This window comes from Lytechinus variegatus, chromosome 11 (genome assembly GCF_018143015.1).
Source record: "Lytechinus variegatus isolate NC3 chromosome 11, Lvar_3.0, whole genome shotgun sequence".
NCBI lineage: Eukaryota > Metazoa > Echinodermata > Echinoidea > Temnopleuroida > Toxopneustidae > Lytechinus > Lytechinus variegatus.
This window is the reverse complement of record NC_054750.1, coordinates 1,512,091-1,532,133: the sequence shown is the minus strand read 5'-3', so window position 1 is coordinate 1,532,133 and position 20,043 is coordinate 1,512,091. Positions and strand designations below refer to the sequence as shown.

Here is a 20,043-nt window from a genome sequence, read left to right as displayed (position 1 = left end):
TTGGCACGCTTTGCGTGCATTTATACCGCCCCCTCCGAAATGAAATCCTGGCTACGCGGTTGATGGTCCGCAAAATATTTATATAAAATCAACAGTGCATATCTGAACATTTTTTTATATAAATTATGGAGAGGGAGTACTACTGAAGTACTACTGAGCGGCTGCTTCGCTCGGGAAGCAGCCGCCAGTTTCTCGACAAGGGGCCAGCAATGGTAAGACGAGCTGTCCAAGATATCCTTAATCTCTCCACACTACCGGTTGCTATTGCCTTCATAGGGCTGATCTCCGAAAGCAGCGGAGGGAGAAAATCAGGAAGGGAGGAAGGTTTCGTGTGCAAAGGAGAGGAGGACATGTCGAAGGTGTGTATGAACATTAAGACATTAACCTTTCAATCATCATTTTAGAGAAATGCCTCAAATAATTCTTCGTTCCCAAAATTACTTTGAAAAACATTTTATTCTATCAAATGCACACTTTACCCACTTTGGCAAAACTTGGAAAAAGTGGTATCCGCACATGTTGTCTTCAACATCAATTAATTTGATCATGAGTGGCAATATGGTATCAATTAAAAGCTGATGAATTTTTCTTTCATATCCATGCAGAATAATTTCACAATATTAAACATGATCCGAATATCGGCCCTCTAGATTTGGATTACCTTTTTTCTGAAACGCACTGTATATCTCATGGTGTGCCCATAACTATAATGTTATTTGCCGCTGAGGGCGCAACAAATTACGTCGCTGAGTACGTCGCATGCGATTCATTCATTGAAAATTCCAATAACGCCGCGCCGATATGCACCCAATTTACATGGCAGGAGATCATCATGGCGATCGTCTTTGAGAATGTGCGTTTGAGTTCATTGTCAGATCAAGGCGACATTGCACAACAAACTCAAAATGTGCTCAAACTTCAAGTGTCTACACAAGATGCCAAACCAATATTTTCATTATATAATGGTAAGATTGACTAAGTTTGGTAGCGTAAGCTTGTGAAATGATGATGTGGTAAATTTGCGACCCCGAATGACTTTGTTCTCTGCATGCATGCCATGGCACTGGCATTTGCCCATTCCATCATTCATGTCTATCATTCATCGCCCGGCATATTTCGCCGGGTTTATTGTTTGTGTCACTGTTTGTGCCACACTTGCACTGTTGTCTTGCTCCCATAATTAATGAAACTGTGTAGATCTAGATCTATGAGTTTTCAATAATCATGATACATGTAATAGAGATATGAAAATTTTTGAAATAGAAAATCGTACTTGCCAGTGTAGGCCTAGTGGATCATAATATTACCAAACACTTTTCATGAATTCAATCATATCAAACACATTATTCTCATAAAATTCATCAAACTTTCACCATAAATACACAATTACCTACAAAATATAAATATGTAAAAATTTTGCCAAAATGATTTTTCTTTTTTACGATATTAGCTTCCAGTCGGACCCCTCTTTTTATGTGAAATATTTTTGTCACTTGAAAAAGGTATCGTATTACCGGACGTGTGTTTTGTATGGGAAAAATTGAGAAAACAGCAAAATCACTGATGAGCTATTTTGACCATAACAAGACTTTAAAAATGTGTTTTTGACCATTTTTCATCATCTTTCTATTCAAATTCCCTTTGGACATGTTGGAAGGATGTTGCAAAGTTTTGAGCATACATGTATGAAATTATTTTCTGACGCGTACGATGCGCTCGTTCGGTAATACAAGGCCGGTCGGTAATACAATCACTCACTATACCTAGCCTAGGCTCGGCCTGGCTACCTCAAGTTTGTGCAGGCTCCACTCCACTTCACTATTGCTGCACCCCGAGGGGGCACTCAACCAAAAAAGTAGTGGGTTTGTGCCGCGGGCGAGACAAAAACGGGCATTGTATACTGAGTTCCCCCCCCCCCAGGCGCTCGCCAACACTATGCTCCACCTACGCTACGGTACCCGAACCTCGGTGTACCACTTTGGATACTTTGGAGTGGCAAAGGTGGGAAAAAAAAAGGATGTTTATTGTAAAAATTATAGAAAAAAATAAAACAAGAAGGAATAAAATGTTAATTTCTTCCTCTACTCCCTTATTTCACTCTGCGTGTCCATCCTCCGGTTATCTTCAAAATTGGTGATTTTGGGCCAGTATCTAATTCTTCACACTTATTATTCACGGCTGATTTCATCACATGAGAGGGTCACACTCCCAGGTCAAACAGCGTGAATATTTATATCATATTGGATGGCTCAGTATGGAATACCAAGAATGGAATACTAGAAATATTACAAGAGTTTGGGAAAATTTTCCACTGATTCGTGGAATATTTTCCCAAACTCTTGAAATATTTATTATTTTCTGGTATCCCATTCTGAGCCATCCAATATAATATAAATATTCTATTATTCATGCTGTTTGACCTGCGACCCTCTCGCCATGGATCTCAAAAAAATGAAGGAAAGTACAATCTACAAAAACCTGCATTTCTGCTTACTGCTTTCAAAAAGTATTTTTTGTGTGGGCACTACCTGACACTGTCCAAGTTAATTTCTGAAGGAATATCAAACCATTTTTTATATCTTTTATTCACCTCTGGCCGCCCACAGGAGCACATAATTCTAGACCCCACCTGGCACCCCATTATGGTGTTGGGTTAAGTATCAACAGCCTTTATGTGCAGGGGAAAGAACAACAACAATATTTATTAAAAAGATAAGTAAGCAGAAGATTGAGTTTTGAAGAAATTGAATAAAAAAAAGGTCTAGGTTGTAACATGTTATACATGTTTGTGTTATTGAGTTTGTAGAGATGTCATTGATATGGTTATTGGTATGATTATACAGTATATGTACATCTGGACCAACCTAAAAGTGAATTACCAGTTTATTTTATTACAAGAAATTACAATGTATACATGGATTCAAATTTTGTCCTGCAAGAATGAAAACAAAAAAAATTGGTGACTATAGATCTAATACAATCATTGCTCTAATATTATGATAATGTTTTCATGTATAGATAAAAAAGGTAAGTGTGGACTAGACAGCTGGCAGCCGTCTGTTTCGAGGAGTTTTTTAACTTTTTTTTTTAATTTACCTCGTACACAGACGGCTCGTTATCGTGCAGCCACCAATAGGGGACTTGCAATGCAAAATCCCCTGCCGGGGCTCTTTAATTTTTGTCTCACCTGCGAAGCAAAGTGAGACTATAGGCGCCGCTTTTCCGACGGCGGCGGCGGCGGCGTCAACATCAAATCTTAACCTGAGGTTAAGTTTTTGAAATGACATCATAACTTAGAAAGTATATGGACCTAGTTAATAAAACTTGGCCATAAGGTTAATCAAGTATTACTGAACATCCTATTAGAGTTTCATGTCACATGACCAAGGTCAAAGGTCATTTAGGGTCAATGAACTTAGACCATGTTGGAGGAATCAACATCGAAATCTTAACCTGAGGTTAAGTTTTTGAAATGTCATCATAACTTAGAAAATATATGGACCTAGTTCATGAAACTTGGACATAAGGTTAATCAAGTATCAATGAACATCCTGCATGAGTTTCACGTCACATGACCAAGGTCAAAGGTCATTTAGGGTCAATGAACTTTGGACGAATTGGGGATATCTGTTGAATTCCCATCATAACTTTGAAAGTTTATGGATCTGATTCATGAAACTTGGACATAATAGTAATCAAGCATCACTGAACATTTTGTGCAAGTTTCAGTTCACATGATCAAGGTCAAAGGTCATTTAGGGTCAATGAACTTTGGCCGAATTGGGGATATCTGTTGAATTCCCATCATAACTTTGAAAGTTTATGGATCTGATTCATGAAACTTGGACATAATAGTAATCAAGCATCACTGAACATTTTGTGCAAGTTTCAGGTCTCATGATTAAGGTCAAAGGTCATTTAGGGTCAATGAACTTTGGCCGAATCGGGGGTATCTGTTGAATTACCATCATAACTTTGAAAGTTTATGGATCTGATTCATGAAACTTGGACATAATAGTAATCAAGCATCACTGAACATTTTGTGCAAGTTTCAGGTCACATGATCAAGGTCAAAGGTCATTTAGGGTCAATGAACTTTGGCCGAATTGGGGATATCTGTTGAATTCCCATCATAACTTTGAAAGTTTATGGATCTGATTCATGAAACTTGGACATGATAGTAATCAAGCATCACTGAACATTTTGTGCAAGTTTCAGGTCTCATGATTAATGTCAAAGGTCATTTAGGGTCAATGAACTTTGGCCGAATCGGGGGTATCTGTTGAATTACCATCATAACTTTGAAAGTTTATTGGTCTAGTTCGTTAAACTTGGACATTAGAGTAACCAAGTATCACTGAACATCCTGTGCGTGTTTCAGGTCACATGTCCAAGGTCAAAGGTCAATGAACTTTAGCCGAATTGGGTGTATCTGTTGAATTACCATCATAACTTTGAAAGTTTATGGATCTGATTCATGAAACTTGTACATAAGAGTAATCAAGTATCACTGAACATCCTGTTCCAGTTTCAGGTCACATGATCAAGGTCAAAGGTCTTGTAAGGTCAATGAACTTTGGCCATGTTGGGGTTTTTTGTTGAATAACCATCATATCTCTGTAAGTTTATTGGTCTAGTTCATAAAAAGAGGACATAAGAGTAACCATGTATCACTGAACATCTTGTGCGAGTTAGAGTAGTATGCAAAGTCAGCACTGCTGCTATATTGAACCGCGTGATGCAGGTGAGACGGCCAGAGGCATTCCACTTGTTGTCTTTAATGAATAAAAATTTTGAAAATTAACGCGACCAAAATGCAAATTAATATTCCCTCTTGCCATTAATTGCCAAAAAACAGAGAAAAAATCAAGTTAAAAGGAACAAAAACAGTGACTTACCTCGGCTGTCGCGCAAATTCACTTCCCCGTTTTATCCGATCTTACATGTAAGTACATATGGCCATTGAGTCCCCTGTACAGATCGCGCTAGAACTTCAGTCTTTTTATTTGGTGAGTGAAGCCAACGGATTTCAGCTGAACAACCAACATAACAGCTTTTGGTCTAAGTGTGGACATGACATCAGCCTAATATGTTTCTTATTCTTGATGGTGTGCATGCATCTGTTTTCACAATAAATTGCAGAACTTTAAAATTCAATATCTTTGTTAGTTCACTTTATTATTTGATATTGAAATTTGATAAAATTTTCAGTGTTTTGTTTGGTTATTTCTGCTCAATTTACTATAAAATTATGGTCAGTCCGCAGTATCCTTAAAACAGATACAAACCAAAAGTGCCATCTCAAGTCCTCAACTACTCATACCTGGCCAGTTTCCTGACCTATAATGCTAGTGTAGTCTAGTAATATAGACCCACTTGAATGATAATAAGCTAATTAACTACTCAAAACATTTATACCGCAATAATTATGTTACCAATTAGCAAAACAATTACTTTTCCTCTCAAAACATGTAAGTTTCTCTATACAAATACAATTATAGGTCGATATTTTCTCTGTAGTACAGTAGATATCTGAAAACATATATTTAACCTAGACTACACTGTATGTATTTATAACACACAGTCAATGAGAGACCACACATAGTGCACTCCCCCTATAATTTTATTTCAACATATTAAAATGATGATTCAAGATGTAAGAATTAAATTTGTGAAACACACATGTACATGTAGATACATGTATATATCAAATTTATGTCTGTAATGTTTTTTGCAGGTAACCAACAAGTCTTAACCTTTGACCTCGGCACGGAAAATAGTTCAACAATATGCCGGGCAACCAAACTAGCATACATGGTGAATATCAAAGGAAATGGAATCCTCCTACACTTCACATCAGAGTTTGGTAAGTTTGATCAATATTTTATACAATAACTACTTTTTGAGTTTCCAAATTAGAGGGCTACATGTACAAGTCACTGTCAATAATAAAATCTTTGGAAAATTACAGCAAAAGGGCAATTCCATAAAATATATACGTCCGACCTCCTATATTTGGGACCTTGATGAAATTTTCTGTCTCTGATTTTTGGTTCTTTTGACAGTCTGTAATGCTGTCAAATGACCATGACTTGGCCAGTTTCTTAAGTGAAGTAAGACTTCAGAAAAAGGGGGGGTTGGATGTACAAAAAGGTTGATCATTTTATGGAATTGCCCAAGAAAGTACATTTGGTGAGTATTACAATGTATGTGACATGGAATCTTCCTGCAGTTTGCATTCTGAGAGTTCAGCAAGTTTCTTGTATCATTTTGCACAATCACTCTAGATCTTAATTTTCAAAGATCTTGTTAACACTATTTAAGAATCTGCAAATCACTTAACATTTTAACAATATTGAAATCTATGAAAAACTACACCATATTATAAACAAACCAAGTTTAGATATCTGAAGAGCATTATAGTCTAATCTTTTGAGTGAAATTGAAACAGAAATTGATTTTATTTATTCCCGTGTTATGAAAGTTGATAATAATGGTTCTGATATTTGTATACTATTGAAAAGCTTTGAGTCAGATATGAATCAGTATCGGACAAGCTGTTTATAAATCAAAAACAATTTCAAGAGTTATTACATGTAGATGAGTCCACTTGTTTATTACAGTAAGTGACATTTTCATGTCCGTGAGAATATAGTCAAATTTTTACGAAATTGTACTTTTATCTGGTGCAACTTTTGATAGCCTGGCTTGTGTACTACATGTACATACCACAATGGGTGATTTCAAGTACGGTGTTGGTGTTGCGAGCTTGAAAAGGCTGCTGAACCGAGCCCCAACACCAAGCTGAGGTCAGAGGAGCGATACCGATCGCGTTATCGATATCCTATGACGTCACGCCTCTGCGCTGCGCTGCTGATCATCTTAACTTTATGCGAGAAATTCTCGACGACGAAAGTGAAATCAGGAAGAAACTGCAGTATCATCTTATCTTACAGAATGCACAGGTTAAAATCACTGTGCAATAATCAGAAAACATATTTTTTCATTAAAATGTGTAAAACTCTGATTTGCGCTCATCTTAACTGTAATAGACAATTTTACGGGGTTGTTTCATCGTGTTCGCCTCCTGTTCGTGAACTACATGTACATGTACAGTTCATTAACACCAAACTTGAAATCACGATTTTCACAATCCCTGGTGGTTGGTGTTGGTGAATAGGGAAATTGCACGTAGATCGTCAACACCAGCTGTAATGCTCGGTTCAGCAGACAACATTCAACACCAACTGCTGGAAATACGTCATATTTTCTGAGGTCAATCCGAACACCAGCGTGATTTCAAGTACATGTACGGTGTTGAAATCATCCATTGATCAAGGTACATGCAGTAATGGCATCACAAGTAGTTATGTTTCTTTTATGACATCACAATGAAAGGATACAACACAAACATCCTGATATTATCAAGTTCAACATTTTAGTGAAGTGTATTTAGCATTTTGCACAATGATATAATCATATGATGATTGACCATGTATGATCTAGAGAATGGAGAAAATTATTCATACTGTCCAAAAGAGGTCCATCCAAATCTCTTTTTACATGTACTTTTTATGAGAAAATGTATTTTGCTCTTTAAAGGTGTCAAAGTCTGTACATACATGTATGCATGTAGTGTTCAATATACATGTACATGTGTGTACATGTAGGCTCGCGAATAAATCAACAAAAGAATTGGAAGATTCAAAGGTGGACTTCATTTTAAACGTGTCATTTAGAATCCTAAATTTCATGTTCATTTATTCTTCCTTTTATTATCTTGTGATATTGGTTTGTTAAATGTTATTTTTAGATTATGCCCTGGGACCTGGACTTTCCAGGTTATACCCACCTTCGTCTCTTAATCTTTAAATACAATGTACATGAACTGTAATTGTTATTTTTCTATTGAAACTGTGGAGAATGAAAGATGATCATGAAGCATGTACTGAATAAATTTATGATTTTGTTGTCTATTTTTAACATAAAATTGGGGAAAATCATTAATCATGCCCTTCATTTATATTGTAATGTACACTGTACATGTAAAAGCAAGGCCAGTTTTTAAAAGGAATCTGGGGCCAATAAATAGGGCATCCTACGCCTTGGATGGCCTTGATTAATTGAAGCCTGTTTATTTTTCTTGCATCCAGTCATTCTGTTAGCCAATGTTCTCTGAATCTCATGTACATCACATGTAGGTATGCACGCATATTCTGTATGTGGTTATGAATAATTCACGGCTGGGAGCATTAATGCCATATTTATGTCAGGTATCGGTCGCATCCAGTGGTAATGTAAGTCTGATACAGCGAGAGTTCGCCCTCTTAGGCTCTACCTAATGCATATTATTTACATACATACTTGAGCTCTAATCTAATCAAAGAGACCAGCATGTTTCCATTCTTTAAACACAGGGTTAGTCATCCAAACATACATGTAGTGTCGGCAGTCAGCCTACATGTACATGTATAGGCCTTGATGTGTGCGTACATTTTTGTATATTCTGTCCTTCATGTTTTAAGAGACCAACTCAGGCTTTAATATTGTCTATGCATGTACATGTACCTTTACATGTAGTACATGTGCTCGAACTTATTGTGTTTTGTTTAAAAAAAAAATAGTAATTACTTTTTTTTTCTTTTTTTTTCTTTTTTTTTGGGGGGGGGGCGGGGGTGGGGAGTTGGATGTGATATTTGTAAAGTCACTAGGCCCTATACTGTAGGCTACATACACATGTTTGTATTTGATTTGTATAACTATGTAGCATGCACTTTTTTGTGTACTTGTAATAGTGGGTTGGGTTTTATCAGGGGGGGGGGGTATTTCTGCCTATCAATTGACATGTACAATGCTACAACTTGGATCTAATAAAGGGCCTTTGCGTAACACAATTCAACAATGTTTATCGAACCATAACTGTGTATTGAGTATATTACAGTCAAATTTGCTGAGATTGTGGCATGTAGAAGATTCAACTTCACCCGAATTTTACGGACTGTACAGAACACAAAAAAGGATAATACGATCTAAAAAATGCTTGAGAATAATTCTGACTTTATACTCAAAGATTGGACAACATGTGAACTGGTCTTGTGCTGGGAAAAATTACATGTACATGTTTATATGGGCTTGAGGCAAAACTCGCCCCTGAAAAGCCCCCAAAGAGCCCTGGAAAAATAAAGAAAGAGCCCCTGAAATTCCTGTAGGGTCCAATGTTAACTTACATACTAAGTGTACATACATGTACATGTAGTAAATTTGGGCTGCTGAGCTTTAAATATACATGTAAATGTAGCCCACCCCCCCAAAAAAAAAAAAGATAATAAGTAAATACATGAACAAATAAATAAATTTTAAAAGAAATAAGTGAAATAATAAAATGACATAAATACATGTAAATAAAAATGAATAAATAAATAAATAATGAATAATGTTTATGTATTGATTAATAAATGAATTACTTTAATGATGAAATGATAATTGTTTTTTCTCTGGTCTCGTACATGTACAAGTCTCACATGTAATGTAACTTGATGTGATATAAAGAGTATATTACCTATTGTTATTTCTACACAGAGGTGACTAGATTTGAGAAGATTCTTGATGGTGCTAAGTATAATCAAAAGCAAGCAGATAAGAAATCATTGTTTTCACAACGAACAGATGAAGCCTCGGCAGTGCAGTATTTTCAGGTAAGGGAAGGAAAATAATTGGTGAAATTTACAATGTATCATCCTTATCATTGTTATTATAATGATTATTAATTATTGTCATCATCATTACCTGCGCTGGAATAATTTTCTTGGGTGTTTACAACACAATTTGCTCCACATTTTTTATAACTGCTAGTGCTACACAAAATGTCCTCTTTGTAGCATTTTTTTTACATTGGACTGTCCATTCTCTAAAGGCCCTGTCTTAGTAGCCGATGGAACAAAACATATGCATAAAGAACACATGAACGAGCAAAATATTGGAGGTGGCTCCATGCATTTTATATCCGAATTTGGCAAAAATTTGTGAAAACAGAGCGGAAAAGAGCAGATGTATGAAACATGCATAGAATGAGTACACAAAGGATGCATTGTGTTTTCCAATGGATCGCAATTATTTTAATGTCTTGTATCCTCTTTGCATCTGTGAGTGCACCGGGACCGTGCCTTTACAACAAGAAATGCTCATTTGAGAAGTAAACATTTCCCTGTGAAAGTTCTCTTACTTTTACAATGGTAAAATTAACCCTTCTATTTTGTCGTTCCCCAGTTCTATGGATATTTATCCCAACAACAAAACATGATGCAGGATTACATTAGGACGTCGACATACCAGAAAGCAATGTTAACCAACCATGAAGACTTCAAAGACAAGGTATGTTATCAGTATCCTATGGCCACCCAAGGCCGTGGCCTCCGATGCCCTTGAATGACCTTGATGCCCTTCTCAATATTTGTAGAGTTGAGGCCAAAATAAATGCCCTTTTTGCCCAAGGCCATGGTGCCCTGTGGTCAGGCAAAAAATTATTACATTGAAAATTATTGGACTAACACCTGGAATATCGTGTGTTAGAAAAATAATAAGTGGTCTTCTGTCAAATCTTTTATTATCTCAGCGACAACTATTGACATTTAGTATCCCATTCAAGATTAATTAGTAGCAATGTGTCGTGAAAAAAAGTTAGCAATTTGAGCATGCATTGCAATTACTCTTCCTGAACTAGATTTAAAATGGAATTACAGAAATTTTGATATTTTAGTCTAAAATTAATTCTCGTTGATTCAGGTTGTACTGGATGTCGGCGCTGGATCAGGAATCTTATCATTCTTTGCCATTCAAGCCGGAGCACGTAAAGTCTATGCCATTGAAGCCAGCTCAATAGCAGAACAAGCAAAGGTAGGTCGTGTGAGCATTCTCAGCTTGGGTGAGGGACTTAAAGGCATTGCTTTGAGGGCCTGTCATCACTGATTAGCTGTTTGATTTGCAGCAGAAACTACAAGATGGCATTAATGTTGATTGCCCTTTTGTTATTGAGGGGTTTCAATACATTGATGCTCATTGTTAAACTAATGAGCAAAGGACATACTTGTACAAGGGGTAGGGGGTTTCCAATCACCCGAAAGGTTTCTTCATGGACCAACGATATCATATCTTTGATAGTAACAAAAATGAAATTGTATTTTTACTATCAAAACAGATAAAGAAGTTTCAAACTCTTTGAGAAATTCGATGATGATTTTATTAATAGTTTATACGATTGTGCACATTTAAAAAAAAGCTGGAGGAGTTACTATGAATTAAAATCTGGATTATATGAAGGCTATATGAACGCTATGAACGTCTAGCTTAGCCAGGTAATATAGGAGCGCCTTGAGCACCTAACAAGGTGGTTATGTACGCAATATAAATTCCCTATATTATTATATGCAAAGGTCAAAGGTCATCACAAGGTAAAATACAAAACAAATGAGCTCCAGTCTTGGGGAGATGGCTTCTTTCTTCTATATTTATCCTTTTCAAAAACTCAATTTCAAATTATAATTTGTAAGCAAGTGCCATGTGTGAAACATGATGTCCTACATCCTACAATACAAGGGGTTGCTGAAGTATTAGTGAAATGTACTTGTTACATCGTCTGTTACTTGCATTGTTGGTCATTGTGTGTGTTCACAAGTCATTTTGTTATTTCACCCTTTTTTTCCATCCAGAGAAATATTAATCATACCTTTCTTTTTTTATCTTTTCAGGCTATCCAGAATTTTGCCAACATTTAATGCCTTTTTTCTCTCTTTTGTGTCATGATTAATTACTCTTTTTTATCTTTGGTATATTCACATGAGCAGGCTTTTGCTATAAAAAGATTCAACAAATTACCGGGCAACGTTGATATCTGTATAACGAGGATGAATATCATTCAATGATTATAGAGAGGGCTCACCTTGCATACGCAACCATTCATTCTGATTGAAGTGATGATAATGATGGCCACCACAACTCTAATATCAATGCTCTATCTGGTTGTGATGGTCAAATTGATGGTCACTTTTGGTCACTGGTTGGTCAGTAAGTACGGCAGTGGGTAGGGAGCAAAACTGGGCATCGCTCGTTCGGTCCACCTGCCTTCGGTACCATTTCACTGCCCCAAAATATGTGGAAATTGTTGGGTATGTTATTCATGAACATTCTGAAAACAAATATCTTAGAAAATTTTAATAGTCAATTCATTTTGCATCCCCATTTATTTTCAGTAGTTGCTTCTTATTTGATGACATTTATTTTTCTTGTGAATTCCTTCATTGGCACAGGACAGAACTTGGCGGTGTTGCAGTTTTGCTTTGCCCAAATACTGATGTTTCATGTTCTCTGTTTAGTTTGCATTTGCTTCCCTCACAGGTTTTTGAAATGGAAACATGTTCATTTGATGATTACCCTAAGTCACGTCTTTGACCTGTGAATCCATCCCATCATGCAGCATTATTTCTTTACAAGAAATTCATCAGACTTGTTTATTTTCAGCGATATCTGTTGTTGTAGAGCCCAACATAATTTCCAATTCCGTTTGAAAAATTTTGCTTTGTTCCAGCAGCAATGTTGATTGGTCAAAACAGTACAAGTGAGTCCCCCATGGGGGTGATAGGATGACATGCTCCGTGAGCAATTTAATTTATCTTTTCTTTAATAGAAGAGAGAGAAAGAGAAATGCAGCAATATGGTCGTGGGGTTCAAAAGGTCAAAGACATGACTATTTTCTCCCCGTTTTTGCATTCTACACACTGACCTGCAACCGTCCATCCTCTCTTTTCTGTTGCCATAGCAACTCGTCAAAGCCAACAACCTTGCAAACCGCATCACGGTGGTCCCGGGGAAGGTGGAGGAGGTGACGATACCGGAGCAGGTGGATCTGATCGTCTCGGAACCCATGGGATACATGCTCTTCAATGAGAGGATGTTAGAAAGCTTCCTTCATGCCAAGAAGTGGCTGAAACCTGGTGGTAAGTCTTACGATTGAATCATCCCTCTCTCTCTCTCTTAGTTTGTCCTCTCATTCTTTCTCCCATTTTCTTCATGATGTTCTTTGTGATATTTAGTATTTTGTGCTTGTCTTTGCTCTCTCTTTCCCTCTCTCCTCTTACTCTCCTTGTTTTCCCTTTTCTTCAGTTTTAACAATATTTGCTGTCTCTTCCCCCCCCCCCCCCCTCCCCGCCCCCTTTCTCCTCTCTTTTTCCAGTATACTTACTGATACTGTGATTCCACTCTAAAATTTCACATTTATCTCTGCTTTTATTACTGAAAATTTCTGATTAAAAAATACCTACTGAACTTGCTTTGATATAAACCATTGTTCTTTTCCTGTGGAGAGCTTTGCTAACTAGCTTAAATCACTTTGACTAGATTTTATGATACACCTCACCATAATTGTGTAATATTGGTAAACCCTACCTTTAAGTAGTTTTCATGAAATTTCTGTTACCTTAATTTATTTATGCCATTAACTGACAAGTATCATCCACATGTGATGTGTACTTTAGAGCAATTGGATCTAATAATCATTGCAATGATATTTTAGAAAGTCCAATGATGTTGTCGATGATCTGTTTTCAGGTAAGATGTTCCCTACCCAAGGAGATGTCCACATTGCTCCATTCACAGACGATGCTCTCTACATGGAACAATTCACAAAAGCAAACTTCTGGTAAGTTATAATAATGATAATGGCATATTTATCCAGGGTTGCCACTTCAGTTTAAAAAACTTCTACCAGCGGACCCTGTTCAACATGATAATGTTATCATTACCACGGCTTAAGCTGCGCTGTGTATTGGCTCTCAGAATATCTTCCTACCGGGTACCCACTTACTGCACCTGGGTGGAGAGTGGCAAATGCAGATAGGTGACTTGTCAAAGGACACAAGTGGTATGGTGGGATTTGAACCCCTGGACCGTGTGGTTCATGTCTGGAGACTTATCCACTCAGCCACGGCACATCTGCATAGGAAAGAATTGTATGATTTAAATTGTTCATGAAAGTAATGTAAATATATGTCTTAAGAACTTGGTAGATTGGTTTGAACAAAATTATGACTTCATTGTGTGAATGGCATTTACATTTCTAGTCGTTTTCATTTGATTGATTGGTTGGTTGATTGCAGCCATGTTTGTCAATATAATTGTAATCAATGTCTGGGGGTTTTCTATTCAAACAGAAATTCAGTAACACATGTTTCATCATATATATTCTTTTTGAAAACTGCAGCCAATGTGAGGGAGAAAGATTTATTTGTTCAAGCATCATGTCCCCCGACTTTTGGATTCAGCTTAACCCTTAGACATACTTAGCAATTTAGCCAAAGGTTTGGGGATAATTGAATGATAAGTTGTATTATTTTTATGTGTCTTTCCTCAGGTATCAACAGTCTTTTCATGGTGTCGACCTTACTTGCCTCAGAGAAACCGCTCTTCAGGAGTTCCTCAGACAACCTATAGTGGTGAGATATTTACATCTACTAATAATGTTTACCCTAAAGAAGTTTAAAATGGTACACATGTATATCCACTCAGGATTTTGTACAATATGGCCCGTATTCTGAAGTCGGGTTTAATTCAAACTCTGGTTTTAATTTGTGGTTTAACTATGGAAAGCCAAGTGTTACATAATTCTCTGACAGTAGAGGTTCAATGTATAAGCTCATTTGACTCCCAAAACATTATTAACTGCCTGGGAAGGATAAGTATGACAGTTGTCTTCACCAAAGAATTAGTAAGAACACAGTAAACATGAGATGCAATCACTGTAAACAAAAATTTTGAAACGTTTGGCTTTTCATAATTTTTAGGAGTTAGACCGTGGTCTAAGATTAATTTGACTTCAGAATACGAGCCTTTGTGTCTACTTCACAAAGATATTGATAATGAGATCAATATTACCACCTACCCACCCATCCCTTCAGATCTCAGTACATGTATGTGACAAAATATTTGACAAGAAAAATAATGAACAAAGTTGTGTTTTATATGAGTTATTGATAACAGAAGGTTGGAAGGGTTAGCATGACAAGCTTAGCTTGACTGCATGTCAACCCTGGTGATGCCCAAGACTTTAGAATGAAAAATAATAATCAGAATGGCTTGTAGCTGTGTAGGATGGTTGCAAAGGAACCACAATGTTTTTTTTTTTGGGGGGGGGGGTTTGGTATTAACCACGGTAAATCTCAGTTGATCTAGGATTGTTCATGAAATCGTTTAGCGCAACACGTTGCAGAATACCCTCCAAAATATTTTAGACTGGTACTCCGTGAAGCAGCTCTGTAATGACTTCTGTTCAAGGTCTTACGAGGGCATTCCCAAATCATTTGCAATATTCCAGGATACATTTGACATCAAGATCTGCCTAGCGAGGACTTACAAGTATACCGTCGACTTCTTGACGACGAGTGAAAGTGACCTTCATAGAATTGAGATACCCCTTCAATTCAAGACGCATCAATCAGGAGCCGTCCATGGCCTTGCTTTCTGGTTTGATGTAGCCTTCCATGGGTCATTGTAAGTACTATTCTCTCCTTGCTTTTAAAGCCTATTTTAAGTTTCTCTTGATTCAGTTTTGTCAGAAGTTCAGGACCCCTATTTTTTGTCCATTCCTTTTTCTCTTTCATTTACCAATCTCATCCCCTCAGTCCTTCGTTTTCTTTTCTCCTATTTCTCTGTCTCTATCTATTTCTATCTATCTCTCTAGTATGCAAATAAAAGTATACAACTCATTGTACACGATCTATTGCGATGAAAAGTATAGTTATATTTCCTGACCTTGTGAATTTATTTCCTATCACCGTAAAGCAATCGATTGGTTAGCAATATGCCAGAGAATAGCAATCAAAATGTTTTCAATTGTTTACAAAGCACTTCTTGGCCAAGCCCCTGCCTACATCATGGAATCATTAAGTTAAAAAAGCGGTCAACATGGTAACAACTTGCGCAGTTCAATGGATTCTTTGCTTTTACAGATCCAATCCTTCAAATAACAACTCAAAAACACATCTCTTTTCATTAGTAACAAGCATTTTAGGAGCCTTAAAAAAAATAGAACAGTTTGATATATACATTGAATAGTTTCTGCACTCCTTAAATCTTTATTATTATTATAATAAGTAGTAGTAGTAGCATCGTTATGATTATTATTATTGTTATTATTATTATTTTCTATCACAGACAATCTGTATGGCTATCCACAGCACCAACTGAGCCTCTCACTCACTGGTATCAGGTAAGACAACTGTCTTTTATTTCTCTTTCCAAATTTTCAAAGGAAACTGTAATGGAAGTGATAGAGAGAAGTGGTTGGAGATGGATGGGCCATGTCTTGAGATGGGAAAAAAGAGCTTGGAATCTCATCTTGAAGTGGATGACATTTTTTTCCTCACTACCTTGTTGAACTCATGAGTGAATGGTTCTCGAATCAAAGAACTACAAATCAACTCTCTTTGAGCAACATCGCATCTTTTCATCATTCTTTAAAACTACTGAAGTTGATGCCATACTTATGTATACTATTGGTATCTGAATTTTTAAAGATAAGTAGACTGGACCTTGTTCAGCAAGCGAAAGAGTGCTTTAAATCATCTTAATGGCTTGCCGAGAGGTCAAGAAAGAATTTACATCTGCTTCTTCCGTTGGAGACAACTTAGCACGAAATATGTAAGATCATGCAGTTTCACAAAATGGCACTGATAATTCTAATGGAAAGGGCAATTCAATGTGACAAGTTGGAAGTTTTGTTAAAGCTGGCATGCAAGCACCGTTTTATTTCTTGATATGTTTCTCCAATTTGTATTGAACAGGTTCGCTGCTTACTACGGTCACCTATCTATGTCACAAAAGGTCAAAGATTAACAGGGAAGGTTATACTCATCGCCAATGCAAGGTAACTCATAATTGAAAGAATCAATTTATGATAATCATTTCATAATGAATGTCTTCAGATATCAATTAACACTTGCCTGACACGCAGCATGAAATATCTGTGTTTGTCCTAATTATTGGTTATAGTCAGCACTTCTATTAACTTTCTACCATCTCATGATATACATGTAAATAAGTGATTCATGATTGGCATCATTGTGTGATTCTAAATTAAAATATGACATTCCATGTTTTTTTTTGTTCACAATGTATGCACTATACCATAAGTAGATATCACAAACGAATGATTTAACACTTTTTTGGTTTGTTTACGTGTCGTCACCAGGCAAAGCTATGACATCGATCTCGAGCTAGAATCCCCTGGGTCGGAGGTCAAGTCGACCAACAGACTGGACCTGAAGAATCCCCTCTTCCACTACACCGGCCAGCAGGTCCTGCAAGGAGGCACCCACACCAGCTCACCATCGGAGAGCTACTGGAGCCAGCTGGGCAACGGAACGGCAATGGATGCCACCGGCTCGACGCTGGGCAACGGGTACAGCAACGGCCAGGGGCTGAGTACAGGTGTGGTTCAGTCGATACCTATTGGTAAGCAGGGTCGGTATCCGACATTGCTTTCACAAGGGTTGTGTCCTAGGTGTGTCTTTCGTCAGGGTCGTTGCGCTGACAATTGCTTGCCAAAGCTGGTCATTTTAAGAAGGGTATCCAATCAAAGAGGTAGATCAATTTTGATCAACAAATTTTAGGCACCTAATTCGTGGTGGCGCGTCGATTCCGAAGGGATCCTACAAACATCTTTCAGATTCATCTTTAACCCTAACTAGGCCGGGCTTTTTTGGCTGTTCTGAGGCAGGGGGGGTGTTGATTTAACCCTCCCCCCTCCCCCGAGATCTCGGCTGCCGATCACACAAGCGCCGCAAAAATTTGCACGCTGGTAGTGTGTGATGTAATCTACAAGGCTGTATGGTTAAATTTTTCAAATTAATGAGATTTTATTAGATATGAATTAATTATGCTAATTGATGCATAAATCATACTTTTTACTCTAATTCACTAAATACAGCTAGAATGCTAATTTTTGGTAAAAATATTCTTTGTAGCATTCTTAACAATCGCAATTGAAAAAACTTTGAATTGGAAATCAATTTCTTATTTATTTTATTTTAACAATTTTTTATCCGTAATTATGCGTAATTTCGGAACCGCATACCCGGGCGTTGTAAATTTGGTCTCAAAAGATGCGCGAGACTTAAAAGTACAACTGTCTGAGTGGCGCGGTCAAAAAAATTCGCACGGCGGAATGATCACAGAAAATGTTGAGGGGAGGTTGATTCACCCCCCGGCCTGTTTAACGTTAGTTTGATCCGAGATCGTGGCCGTGGATGCTCTAGTAATTCTGCGATCAACTGCTAAAATGAAGCAATTTTTGGAATGAGTTCTTAGTAAATGAAAAAATGTATTATGTGGAAATATATAAACTTACGGTACCTGCTTTTGAAACATCTATATTTTAAAAATTGGGGGTTACGTGACTCCAGTTCCTTTAGCATCATGTAGTGCATACAGAAAATATCCCAAATTAAGGAAAAACCATTCGTGAGAAAATCAGAGTTGTTTCAACTATCCAGTGAAAGGCAGAATTACCCTTGATGCCCCTCACATTGGCCTAAGATATTTCTTGTGTCCTTATTTTCCAATTTGTGCTGTAATAGACAAAATATGCCCTTTTGAAAACTATTTTGTCAAAAAATTGAAAAGTTTGACATTAAAGCATGCCTTTTCATCACATATCCTCACATTTGACTATCTAGACAACACAAAATTGAATTGTAGGAACGCAGTTCTGTGATAGGTGATAAGTACCTTTCTAGCAGCAGTCCTGCTAGAATAAATGGCAATTTTTTGGGAGAGAGAGAGTGCTTACGTTGTTATTTGTGTTAATCACAATGACTAATAGAAATTGTTAAAACCAAACATCAAAATCTTTTTCCTGGTTATTCATGGAACTGGTTTATGATAGTTGATGTTAAATTCCATTGTAATCTTAGACGATGAGGCTTGCCTTTTCTCAAGTCTTGAGTGTCGCTCATAGCTGAATATGAAAGAGAGTGTCATGTTGTCTAAGTATTTAAATGGAAGTAAATAATCATTGTGATACATTTTATTTAAAAAGTCATTTTCAGTACAAAGTTAAATGTTTATAGTTACTGAGATCAAGGTTGCACAATATTTGGTAAACATTTTTTTGAAGTTATTTGAGTTTTTGTTCAAGAATAATTCCAAATCGATCGACAAAAGTTATGAAGAGGGGCTTTTGAATCTTTCCACTGGCATGATATTGGTTGCATGCTATTCATTGTCTTATTTTCCACACCCCTTTTTTCTATACTGTCCTATTTTAGTTTAGTTCATATACCTTCCGTCTCTTTTACAGCTAACACCGACCCCATCGCCCACAGTACCGTCTTACCGGGAGGACTCACCCAGAGGCAGTATACCGTGGCCATCCCTTCGTCCGTCGGCCAGGCGATGTCTACTCTATGCTTCACAAACAACCAATCCAGCGGGCAATACCAGCAGCAGCAGCAACAACAGGTGCAGCAATCGCAGACGCAACAGCTTCAGCAAGGTCGGATGGCGCACGGATCGTCGAGTGGTCGGGGTCACATGATGATGGATCAGATGGGAGGCATGTATGGAGGCGCCCAACAACAGAGGCATAATAAATATGGTACGCAAATGAACTGATGATAGGGGGGGCGACTGGTAGATTGAACTAAATTGACAACATCGTGGAGCAGTCGTAACTGTCCAGTGTTCAAATTCTGTAAAATCCTGTACTGGTTGTTCAGCACCCAGCAACCACAGAGGCATGATGAATACTAGTATGGTACACAATTGAACTGATGATAGGGGGTGATCAGGGAGGCGTTTCATGAAAGGACTTGTCGGACATTTTATCCGACAAGTACCAGTTTATCCGACAGTTACCATAGGAACAGTGCATCTCAGCCAATCAAAATCATGGAAAGATGTCAGATCTGACAACTTGTTGGATGAAAATATTGATGAAACGCTCCCCTGTAGGTGAAACTAGATTGGCAACGTTGCGGAGCAGGCCTCAACGTCCAT

At 37.4% G+C, this 20,043-nt stretch overlaps 1 protein-coding gene across 3 annotated transcripts; it reads left to right on the top strand.

The window, feature by feature from the left end:
• The first annotated feature begins 777 nt into the window (after positions 1-777).
• Positions 778-19,763, top strand: LOC121423806 (histone-arginine methyltransferase CARMER-like). Of its 3 annotated transcripts, none has more exons than XM_041619298.1 (13): positions 778-965; positions 5,738-5,866; positions 9,580-9,695; positions 10,267-10,371; positions 10,783-10,893; positions 12,812-12,989; positions 13,600-13,690; positions 14,402-14,483; positions 15,362-15,537; positions 16,201-16,255; positions 16,830-16,912; positions 17,237-17,475; positions 19,346-19,763. In XM_041619298.1, the coding sequence occupies exons 1-13, from the start codon at positions 833-835 to the stop codon at positions 19,657-19,659; spliced, it is 1,812 nt and encodes a 603-aa protein (XP_041475232.1). In that variant the 5' UTR covers positions 778-832; the 3' UTR covers positions 19,660-19,763. The 3 variants fall into 3 exon arrangements, with proteins under 3 accessions (XP_041475232.1, XP_041475231.1, XP_041475230.1); XM_041619297.1 differs by having other exon boundaries at positions 17,237-17,499; XM_041619296.1 differs by having other exon boundaries at positions 17,237-17,508.
• The last annotated feature ends 280 nt before the right edge of the window (positions 19,764-20,043 follow it).

Excerpts from the sequence above, each read along its gene's own strand:
- LOC121423806 (XM_041619296.1), top strand. The coding sequence starts at position 833 with ATGGCGATCGTCTTTGAGAATGTGCGTTTGAGTTCATTGTCAGATCAA. Across the intron at positions 14,484-15,361 it reads TCCTCAGACAACCTATAGTG|GATACATTTGACATCAAGAT; the intron begins GTGAGATATTTA and ends GCAATATTCCAG. Across the intron at positions 16,913-17,236 it reads ATACTCATCGCCAATGCAAG|GCAAAGCTATGACATCGATC; the intron begins GTAACTCATAAT and ends TGTCGTCACCAG.